Genomic DNA, 12,211 nt, shown 5'->3' with positions numbered 1-12,211 from the left:
CCCTTGTTCTATGTAGAAAATGACTGTGTTACCCAGGCTAACAACCACGATGAATAATCCTAGCCACAGGAGCACCAGGAGACCACTACCGTGGGAGGGAGCCTCACATCCAACCTCTCAGTTCCGGAAATGAGGTTGTGCAGATTACGACCACAGGCAGATGCGAAAGTTCTGAGTAAGGCGAAGTCCAAAATGCACATTGCTGGGCCTCTAGAATAAAGCAATTTCAAATGCACCCCCAAACCCCTGCCTCTGTTTTGAAATAATCTTATGTAGAAAATCACCGATTACACAAACACCTCTATATATTTATTCTGTACATTATGAGCTCACCTGCAGTGTGAGCTTTCAGCTTCCTTATATAATCAGAAGCGAGACAGAAAGTCCTTCAACAAAATCCAAGAAACACTGCTATCTGCTAATCAAATATAAACACTGGGACGTGGAGCATGATTTTTTAGGAGAGGGGTCTCACTATTTTTCCCAGGCTATTCCCCAACTCACAGGCTAACGGAGGCCTCCTACCTCAGCCTCCACATACCTAAGCCAGCAGTTGGCTACTTTTGATTCTGTGAATCCTGGGTACATTTAGGAAACGAATGTATTGTTGGGAAAATTTGGGGTTCACTTAGCTAAAATAGATGATTATTTTACGTAGTTAAAAGCAAATTACCGATGTGGCTGGCGCTACAGGTAGGCACCACTTCACTCAGCTTAAGGGGTACTGGGCGATTTTTTTAAATGGTGCTGCTACTTAAGATAACAATAAAACATCCTCATTTTTCCTCAAAGAAATATCCATATATGTTTTCCTGATGTCCACAGCTTTCTTAAATGCAAAGTTAAATACATAAATATCAAAGTAGCTTTCACAATATTTAAAGACCCCCCATGGTGTTTACTGAAGACACTGCTGTTTTTCGTCTAACTGCCACAGGCTTACGATCAGTGAACCTGAAGATTCCTCCCAGCCTTGACCAAGTAGGCGAGATATTGACTTCTATACCAATGCAAAATCATATTTGAAACAATTCTGAAAATACCACTGCCAATTCCTCACTTCAGCCCTCAAGAAAATATTGATCAAAGCATTGATTATATTCCGTGGTTAAATATGCTGAGAAAGAACAGATCTTCAGGGACAAAAATGAGGAATGACACGGGAAGACAGCCCCAAGGACATGGAAACACTACCAACATCCACAGCATGCAAAGTTGTAAATATGGCTACAGTGGGCAGAAAGCCTACCTGAATGGTAATTTGCTTTTAACTACGTAAAATAATCATCTATTTTAGCTAAGTGAACCCCAAATTTTCCCAACAATACACTCATTTCCTAAATGTACCCAGGATTCACAGAATCAAAAGTAGCCAACTGCTGGCTTAGGTATGTGGAGAATACCGGGCAGGGATGAAACGCATCGCATAAACTGTTCACATTGAATCTCCATTTAAGCAGGTTTTCAAAGGAAATTGATGCAGAATAGATACATTTTTGGATTCTGATATTGTCTGTTAGGTCGGATTCCTGGGAGATAGTGGCTGGTTACCTTTGAAAATCGAGCATTTATCCATTTGGTAAAGGTTTTCTTCTGCACATCATTGTGTTCATCTGTGGGGGAGAAACAGAAAGACAGATATTAGCATTTGCGTCATTTGCATGTGTACTGAGCTCATCCCATGCTGAGGACTTCATTCACTTTTTTATTTATTTATTCATTTATTTAAGCTTTATGTATTTGGTCCAGGGTGGTCTCACTACGCAGTTCAGACTTGTAGTGATCCCCTGTTTTCAGCCTCCCCAGCGCCGCGCACACCACTACACCAGGTTTCCGTCGCCAGCTCGGCATGGGGCCAGCATGTATGCAGTGCCAGGGATCGAACCAGGCTCCCTGTGCTTGCAGGCAGGTGCTGGGACTGCTGAGCTATTCCCCCGGCTCCTGAGGACTTCGAAATAGCCCTATCAGTGCAGCTCACAAGGCACTGTGGTGCCAGGCCAATGAAAAATTTTCCAACCCATCATTGCTACAGCCCTCCGAATCCTGGAGCAGAGAAGACCCTGCCACCTGGTCTGAGAGACATAACTGCCTCTCTCTAAAATCCAGCTAAAACCCAGGGCTTTGGAACAGAATCATGATCTCCCTTTTCCATTACACATTACGCCTCCTGTTGCATTTAGGTAAAATGTCAAGTATGATCAATATTTTACTATGTTCAAAATAAAAAATATCAAAGTTATCCTGCAAAAACTATGTACTTCATAAGTTCCTCCATTTTTCATAGAGGATTTATACTCTCCAGAACAAAAAGGCATATATAGTTGATGGTTAAATACAACCTATATTCCTATAGAAAGACTGACACAAGGTCATAATGACAGCCTCCATGTAACCATTTTCCAGGTAAAGAAATCAGGGGGCCAGGGAGATAGTTCAGTGGAATAAGTTATTGCCTGGCAAGCACAAGGTCCTGAGTTTGATCCCTGGTACCAGGAAAGAAAGAAAGAAAGAAAGAAAGAAAGAAAGAAAGAAAGAAAGAAAGAAAGAAAGAAAGAAAGAAAGAAAGATAGATAGATAGATAGATAGATAGATAGATAGATAGATAGATATAGAATCTGATCAACAAGTTGGGTATAGTGGTGCAGGGCTGAGGCAGGAAAATCATGAGTTCAAGGCCAGCCTGGACTACACAGTGAGGTCAATGTCTCAAAAACAAAAAACCAATGAACACATTATCAATTCTGATTTTGATTTACAGTAATCATCCAAGTCATAGCAAATGAAAATTGACCTCAAAAACTAAAGAAAATAAGCAAAGTAATATTTTAGGTAAAAGAGGTCACGCAGTATAACAAAAAGGTCAAAAGGCCTAGAAGCAAACAGACCAAAGCCTGACTCATTTATTATGTGACCATGGCTAGCTAAATCACCATAATGTCTGCTAGGCTCACAATTCTCATTTGTGAAATGAAAGTACCACCTAGCACATGAGGATACTGTGAAAATTATCAAGATAAGTGGAAACCATTTTAGAAAAAAAATTTTAATCTTTTATTTATTTAGTACAAGGCTCAGACTTGTAGGGATCCTCCTGTCTCAGTCTCCCCAGCGCTGGGGTTACACACCTGTGCCACCACACCCAGTTTCAGGGCCGCCACAGTGCACCTGGTTTCCAGGGCCAGCATGGCCTGTGGTACCAGGATTCAACCCGGGTCCTTGGCACTTAGACCACTGAACTATTTCCTCAGCCCACAGAAACCATTTTCAAAGAGCAGGTCTTCAGCTTACTATTGCTATTATTATGATGATGATATTGTTGGGGAAAATGAAACTTTTCAACTCTGGCACCTCCCCAGTTAACAACCCCTTCTTTTCCTGTCCAGATACGCAGACAGCTTCACCTGGATCCTGTTGCCTCACTCCCTAGCCTGCCAGGGGCCGCAACCTCTGAGCTCTAAGCTTACTGCCTCTGCTCTGCTTCCATAACTTAGCCTTTCCCCCCACAAATCCCTGCTCAGGGCTCAGACTCTGGAGTGTTGACCCCCTCCGGGCCCACTAGCACAGCAACGCTTGGTCCCCTCCACTTCTCTGAGTGCCACTCGGTCTCTTCAAATCTGGTAAGCCTAAAATCTCTGTGACAGTGTGAGTGTAAACAAGGTAGACAAACACATGTACATCAGACCCTTCATTACTTCCAACCAACTGACCCCTTTAGCCACTCCCTAGTTTTTTGGTGGGTTTTTTTGTTTGTTTTTGTGTTTTTGTTTTTGTTTTTGTTTTTGTTTTCATTTTTTTGAGACAGGGTCTTGCTATGTAGTGCAGACTGGCCTTGAACTTGCTAAGGTAGCCCAAGCTGACCTCCACTGCATGGTGACCCTCCTGTCCCAGCCTCCCAAGTTCTAGGATTACAGATGTGAACCACCACACCTAGCTTCCCACTAAAATCAGCGAGAGTCAGCATAGCCTTAAAGCCTACAAAGCTGCAGCTAACTGTCTGCTAGTAGCCGTGAAAGCTGTCTCAGGAATCTGTGGAAAAGCTGTGGCTCCATCCACGAACGTGCACCTGGCATTCTGCTGCCACCCAAAACTCCCAGGCTACTCCCATTGAGCCCAATAACAGAGGGGCCTGTGGGCTCTGCTTCTGAACACCCATTCCCAAAGGGCTGCCTGTCACCCATAAACATTGACATGATCACCCATCTCTGATAGAACCAGTAGATATCCACACATGGAGTTACCTAGGTTGGAACGACCCCCAACCTTCCATGCGTTGAAATCTCACACAAACTGGTGCTACTGAGGAGGGGGGTGTTATGCAGGAGTCCTTCGGTCACTGGGGATCTGCCCACCAAGGGCATCTTGAGGACCCCACTTCCTCCCTTAGCTCCCTGGTCATGAGGTAAACACTTTGCTACTCCTTGCACCCTTTGTTATGCCACTGACACCCCAGATGGGGACCCAACACCATGGGTCCACTCAGTCATGGACTGGAACTCTCAAAGCTGCATACCAAAATAAACTTATTTTTCTTATAAGTTAATTATCTCAGGCACTTCAGTACTATGGCAAAGAGCTGGCCGGCACACCAAGTATGTGAGAACTGCTCTTTCCTCCTTCTGAAAGGAGTCTGCAAGGAGAAGGTCATTTGCGGAATGACTCCAGCAGCAGCCCTCTAAGAATGTGCTTTTACAGATCCATAACGGTAACTGGAGACCAGCCCCAAAGCACAAAAGGGACAGCTGACACAGAAAATGAATCTGGTCTCCAAGACACTTCTTAGTGTTAATGGTGCTGCAAGGTGGTGACTTGCTACCCAGAAAGGACAATGAAGACAGCATCAGCCCCTGCTGCAGCCTTTATCCCTTGCCGGATCAATGTGATACATAAACCATTGACTAATCAGGAAGTCTTGCTTAGGCACTGAGTTCCTGGTCTTTACTGTGTGACTCCAAAGGGGGACTGTGCCAAGAACAAAAGGTTATTTCCGCACATGGACGTGCAGAGGACACTAGCCCCAACTCACCAAAATGATTTTTTCTTATTTATTTATTTATTTATTTATTTATTTGGTCCAGGGTCTTGCTACACACCTCAGACTTATAGTGATCCTCCTGTCTCAGCCTCCCCAGCTCTGGGATTACAGGTGTGCACCAGCACGCCCAGTGTCGGGGCCAGTAAGGTACACACAGGGTCCTAGGGCTGGCGCGACATGTACTGCTGGGGATGGAACCCGCGTCCTTGTGCTTGTCAGGCAGGCACTTAAGACTGCCAAGCTATCTCCCAAGCCCATCTCTAAAATGAATTTAAGTATGGCATTTCTGTATTTCAGCACACTTGAAAAATCCAATTACTTTTCCCAGTTTCTTAAAAAAGAATTTAATTTTGCAAACTTTGCCATCTCCATTTTTCTTTAATCCTATAGATAAAAGAGCACGAATAAACATTAACTTGTCTTAATTTCATAATCTTCATACTTAAGAATTTTTTGATCACAGAAATAGGCAAAATTCTAAGGAATAAATATTACTATATTTTATTTTTCTTAACCTCTTTTCTAGGCATTTAACTTTTATATTTCAAAAACATATTAAAACAGCTATTGCTAATCTCAGTACCCACACTTAATTAAATGGTGAATAAAATAATTTCATTTTCTCACAAATACAATAAAATGAAGTTTAAAAACAGATTTGTGGGCTGAGGAGATAGCTCAGTGGTCTAAGTGCCTACATGGCAAGAGCAAGGACCCAGGTTCAATCCCTGATACCGCATGCTGAACCAGGCATGGTGGCACATGCCTAAGATCCCAGCACTGAGGAGGCTGAGACAGGAGGATCACTATGAGTCCAAGCTGCACAGCGAGACCCTGTACCAAATAAATAAGTAATTTAAAAAACAGATTTGCTCCTATACAGACATGTTTACAAAAATTAATAATGCAATGTTTCTAAAGTAGTCTATAATGTCTGAATCAAATCAAAGTATGAATAAGTCTTAAGTAAATGAAATTGAGTTCATCTAACATTCAAAGGGTTGAAAAGTAGTCTAAATTTATCAAAATTATTTTTAAAAATTACTGTTCATTTTCCTGATACAACTAATAAGAAAAAAAGACAAGGCTCCTCCTCCAAGAAGCCTTCAGTGTGCATCTCTTTCCCACTCACCTCTGATGATTTGAGGACAGGAATTCAACAGAAAGACAAGCGTGAGCCCGTGGCGTGGCAATTCCAGTGTACCAGATCAGTAAGAGACACAAATATAGAACTGACCTCCGCAGCAAGACCATTACGGGGAACAGCACTGACCTAAGCCTCTGTCTCCAGGGGATCAGCAAAAACAGACACATAAACTGGGAGCAGACCCACCAAAAGCCGGTCCTGCTGTCCTGGTCCATCCTTTGCCTTCCCAAAAGTTTATACAGAACTTCCAACAGTCTCAAACTACGACAGCTCAAACCATGCTGCTGTTATTATCAAGCCATTTAGCTATTTTCATTCCTGCAGGGTAGAAGTATAGAAGCACACAGTATCTCCCACGTAACTTGTCCCTTGGGCAAGCACTAAATCAGGGAGTGCGCAGACACTGCCAATCGACCTCCACGAAACGTATTCTTTCTGGTTTCCAAACGGAGACATGTGTTTTCTTCAGATTTGGATTTTAAAAAAACTTTTCATTTCCCAAAACCTTTCCTGGCTTAGTGCATCTTATCCACTAGTGACCTTTCTATATTAGGAGACAAACACGGGACAGAATTAGGAGAAGAAAAAAAATGTGTTAAACCCCTTAAGGCTGCTTTTCCAAATTCTTCCTCTAAATCAGTTGCTCTTCTTAAAATGCCTCTGACACGGTCACACAGATCCGAGCCGCTGCCACAGCCCAGCCTGGAACATTATTGCTGCGATGGGTACAAGAAGAGAAACACCAGCAAAACTGCTGATAGGTCTGCAGGAAAACCAGCCTGCAAGCATCTTAGCTCGCCAGCTCCAAAAGCACATCGAAAATTCTTAGCAGAACTTAGCCATAAACCCCAATTTAAATCCTATTCCAAAAATGTAGAAAGGAAATTAAGACCCCCGAACACCACTGCTAAAATTACTACAACTTGAGAAAAAAGCATCATCCCCTGGCACAGTTTTGGAAGCAATCTGAGAATGTCCAGCGGGCTGGTCTGGACCCTAATTATAAGTTCCATAAAATGCAGCTATTCAAAAAATAAGTGCCCTGGACTTCAAGCCAAGGCAAGAAAGTCTTAGTGGATGATTTAAAACCTGGATCGACTTTCCTAAAGCCTCTTTCACAGACACTAAACTTAATACAGCCTCGAAAGGCAAGATTATTTGAGAAGCAATCAAAGCATTTCAGAGCAGACGCTCACTTGTTCTGGGCGCTGCAGACAAGCTCTGTATGGCTCCCCCCCCCCGCGTACAGCTACGCCTGCGCCTTCACCACCCTTCCTCCCACTCTCGTCTGCAAGCATTCTGTCTGCGGGGGGTGGGCAACACCAGCGCATTTATTCAAGTAATACCCATTACGTCATATGGATGTCATTACTATTACATCATGATCCATAAAATGTAAGTGTGTAGACAAACAGCCAGCAGGAGCCGGGCTACTTCCAAGCAGAGTGCTTTACCTCCTGAGTTGGCTTCAAAATCGGACGTTTTCAGAAAACCAAAAAAAAAGGAAAATCCTAAAATTAAAAGTATAGCTTATCAAAAGTCCTGAGAGTCTAAAAGTTTTCATAATGAACACTTCAAATCATACTTCTGTAAGTTGGCCATGTTTACACATTGACATTATTAAAACTAAAAGCAGCATTTAAAGCAGATTTGTAAAAAGCAAAACTCAAGTGAATGATCTCTTTGAGAGATATCTGGAGACAGAAAAGAAAAGCAACTCCACCTTCCCAGGGAGAAGCCCAAATCCCCGAGATGGAAGCTACATAACCTGCCAACATCCCCAAAGCAGCAAGGGGTGAGGCCAGGCGTGAGTGAGGGCGAAAGTCAATACACTTCCAAGTGGCAGGGGTTAAAATGAGTTTCATGAACCAAAGGAGCCTCTGAGATATATCTTGGAAGGACAGATAAAGTCTGGTTCATATGAAGATGGGATAAAAGGTATTCGAGGCAGAAGAATGCTGATCAATACCTTTGTCCTTTAAAAGAAACCCAATATCTGACAGGAAAAGAGCATATCAATGTAACCATGAATCACATGAAACTCCAGAGGAGTATGATATATAATGACGACAAAATAAGAGGGCTAAGCTAACCCAAACTTCAGAACATTTTTAATCCTGAAGATGGTTTAGTGAGAAATACATGCTTGAAAATGTAAGAATATTGTAAGAAAATAAAGATGCTAAAAAAAATAAATAAATAACTCCATGAGCAAACACATACTTTGCTGGCATGACCCATCAGGCACTCTGTTAATATGACCCATCATGCACTCTGTTGTATGACCCATCATGCACTCTGTTGTATGACCCATCATGCACTCTTCTCAGAGCCCCATGGAAGGCCCACCACACCCAGGGCTTGCAGAAGTCCACAGCTGCACCAGGTCCTCTGCTGAGCACCCATGTGATCTTCAGCACTCGAGGATTATCTTTGCTCTGACTGGGAACAAACCTACCCCACCAAACAACTCACCTTTCTAGCACAGAATCAGAGAACAGGACTAGAACAAGGGCGGTCTACCAGAGAGGACATGGGCAAACGCCATCCTGATGCCAGAGAACTTTGCCTACAGCACACAGATCATTTGTGCCCAAATCAAATCAGCGTCCACATCTCTTACACAGCACTCCTCCACCTCTGCACTTCTGTTAGCCCAGGGCGACTGTGCACCAAGATTACATTCACTGTAGGGAGTTGGTATATGTGTGCCACACACCATCACTCTTTTTGCTTTCCCTTCCCTCCTTCCCCCTACTCTTCCAACTCTTAGTACTGTTCTAAAAAAGAACAGTTTCATGGAGATATAATGGTACATCACACAATTCACCATGTACTATTAACAACTCCGCATATTTAGATACATTAAGAATTTTTAAACCTGGCAAAATATACACAATGGTTCCCCTTCACGCATGCAGGAGAGGCTGCAAAACTCACAGTGGGTGCCCGAGGTCCCTAAAGACAGCAGGTTGCTTTGCTACACGTGCACAGTTATAATGTTTTTATGCATAAGCTGGACACAGTAGCAAACTAACACTGAAGGAGAACAATTATAACAGGGCATTACACTAAAAGAGGCAGGAGCCATGCGTCTGTCCCCATGTCCTTTTCACTGGGGGAGCGCTGTGCAGTTCTCTAGGGCACACCCACACTGCTAGTCCCCCCCCCCCACGCTGTGGGCTCATCGTGAAGTAAAGGCTCCCCGCAGAGGGGACCGGGGGTGACCACCCTGCAGGGCCGAGGGTGGTGTGGTGTGCACAGGGTGTCAAGGCCAGACCAGGAGAAGGCTCCTGTCCCATGCAGCACAGAGCAGGCAACCTGAGACACCAGGCTTGGGGAGAAAGTGTGCAGTCTAGAACATACAAACTACCGACTTCTGGGATTTTCCATTTAGTGCTTTCAGATCACAGTTTGCCTCGGTGAACCAAGAAGCCTGCCAGAAGTAAAACAACCAATAACATGGGCTCTACTGCTTATGTGTGATTTTTAGCTCTTTTAGGGCGTGCAATTCAGGGGAGTTAAATAACTTTATTCTGTCACACAATCATCACCACTATCTATTTCTAAAACTTTTTCAACCCGCAGCCTAGGAACTCTGCAACGATGCAGGAGCCCCATGCTTCCCAGTTCCTAGGAGCCTCAAAACTGCTTTATGGGGCTGACGACATAGCTCAGCAGACGAAAGTGCCTGCTTAAGCAAGGGCAGAGACCGGGTTCAATCCCCAGCACTACACGCAGTATGGCTCTGCCCCCAGGGTACGCTGAGCAAGCCACAGAGTCTGGGCGTGGTGGCACATACCTGTAATCCCAGCGCTGGGCAGGCTGAAAACAGGAGGGTCATTATGAGTACATGCTGCATACTGAGACTCTGTAACAACCAAATACATTAAAAGGAAAAAGAAAAACTTCTTTGTGGCTCTACATACTTGCCCATCTTAAATATTTCGTGTAAGTAGGAGTACAATATGTCTGTGCATGTGTCCAAACTTCCTTCCTTTAAATGACTAATATTCCACTAGACATATATACCACGGCTTGTATACTACATATACTACTCACATGCTAAAGATGAGGAGCTAAAGGCCATGCACAGTAGCACATGCCTGTCACCCCAAATACTCAAGAGGCCAGTGTAGGAGGATGATGAATTTGAGGCCAACTTGGACTATACAATAAGACCTCATCTCTACATAAATTAATAAACCCAGCTAGTTGAGCTCTTTCTGCTTGTTGGCTATCGTGAATAATGTTACAGTGAATGCTGGCTATACATGCCTGTTCTGAGCTTCGGTCTTGCGTTCCCGAGAGGGACACATACCTAGGAATAGAACTGCCGGGCTATTATATGGTAATTGGATGTTTAGATTTCTGAGAAATCGCCAAGCATTTCCCATGGTGGCTGTATGCTTTCACCCTCCTACGCTAAGGTACCAAGGTTCCCATTTCCCGACATCCACTCATCTTAGGCTTTCTTTTTTAAATTACAGCGCGCCTATAGGTACAAGGTGATGTGTCTCTGGGGGTGCTTTGCATTTCCCCAATGATTAATGATGCTGACCATAAAGCTGCCTTCCAAAAAATGCAAAAGCTACCAGTCAAACCCCTCAAGCTTAGAGTAACCTTAAGGCGTCTCCAATCCAGCCCAAGCTCAACTGCATGCAATCCTGAAGGAGCTGGGTTCAGGAAAGGCTTTATTCTTTCTCGCATGGGTCCACATAACATTAAAAAACAACTACGTGACTCTCGAAAGAATTATTTTCAGAGTTAGAGGTAACCATGAATTGTTCCGGTCTTTTAAGGTCAGAGTTTCTTCACGTCTCACTTCTTTCACTTCTTTGCTCCGTAAGAGCCTTATTGTTTTAAAACCAAGCACAAAAACACAGGAGGTTTGTTCTTACTTTCATGTTCAAGAGTTGATAAACTTAACCTGAATGTCTGTAAGATTTATAGGCATCTGGCATTGTTTGAAACCTTCTGTCTGGAAATATGTCTTGTAAAAACAAATCTTAGATATCAACTGTATTACGTGATGCAAGTGGAAAGAACAAGAATTCAAGTTATTAGGGTAGAAATTGTGAGCGTTACATGAAAACACTTCAGATCTCTGTCGTGAGACTGAATATTTGTTATTAAAATCATTCGAGATGTAATTAGCACAAAAGTACTTATTTCAGGGACCTCAACAGGTCCCTGATGATGATGATGATGGACAACAGCATTTGTAGTTACTGGCGAAAGGATTAACTAATTAATAGAAGAAAATTCTTATGAAATTAGGAATCCTCATCCCTTTTAAATAAACATCTATTATCTTCCATAAACTATACACAGAACTCTCAAGAAAGAGTCATTTCATAAACATAGAACTCTAAATGTAGGGAAAAAACACAGAAATGAAATTGGGAGATTTTTTTTTGAATATTAAAAAAAATTCCAGCAACTTCATCTTCAACTTTTTGTGATGAATTCCACTCATCAAAATGGGCTTAGAAGGTGTTCGTTCAAATCATACTTTTCTCATTTTATAACTTTCTTTCTGCACCCAATATCCAAGGAAGAACCTCCAGAAAAATGATCCAAGAAAAAGAGACCAACACTCTCAGCACCTACATAAGGATGCGACTATTTCTTGTCAAGTTGATGCAGAAAAACTTTAACTGTGCGCTACGTGGCACCTACCGTCACGGCCCGGGGCGCTGCACACAAATAACACACGTGCACACACTGAGCAGTGGTGTGCGCTGGTCCATAATCAGCAAACGAGCTTTTCTAAAAGTCAATGCCAGCAAGATAGCTCAGCAGATTAAAGTGCCTGCTTAGGCAGATGCAGGGACAGGGTTCGACCCCCAGCCTGCTGTGCTGGTCCCGTCCCTGGGGCACACTGAGACAGTGATAGAGTCTGGGTGTGGTGGTTCCCACCTGTAATCCCAGCTCTTGGGAGGCTGAAAAGCAGGAAGGATTACAAATCTGAGGACCTGGGTTCAATCCCCTGTACCCCATGCCAAGGCGCACCAGGTACACTATGCAGG

General features: G+C 43.3%; 1 protein-coding gene across 1 annotated transcript in view; it reads right to left on the bottom strand.

Moving 5' to 3' along the window:
- Utrn (utrophin) overlaps positions 1-12,211 on the bottom strand; it is a 522,813-nt gene that overhangs the window by 422,129 nt on the left and 88,473 nt on the right. The window contains exon 2 of the mRNA XM_023712207.1: positions 1,552-1,613. Within this exon, the coding sequence (XP_023567975.1) occupies positions 1,552-1,613 (62 nt within the window). The remainder of the gene's footprint in view (positions 1-1,551; positions 1,614-12,211) is intronic.

This window comes from Octodon degus, unplaced genomic scaffold (genome assembly GCF_000260255.1).
Source record: "Octodon degus isolate 3935 unplaced genomic scaffold, OctDeg1.0 scaffold00024, whole genome shotgun sequence".
NCBI classification, from domain to species: domain Eukaryota; kingdom Metazoa; phylum Chordata; class Mammalia; order Rodentia; family Octodontidae; genus Octodon; species Octodon degus.
Note: the sequence above shows the minus strand (reverse complement) of the source record. Positions and strands in the feature narration are given on the sequence as shown.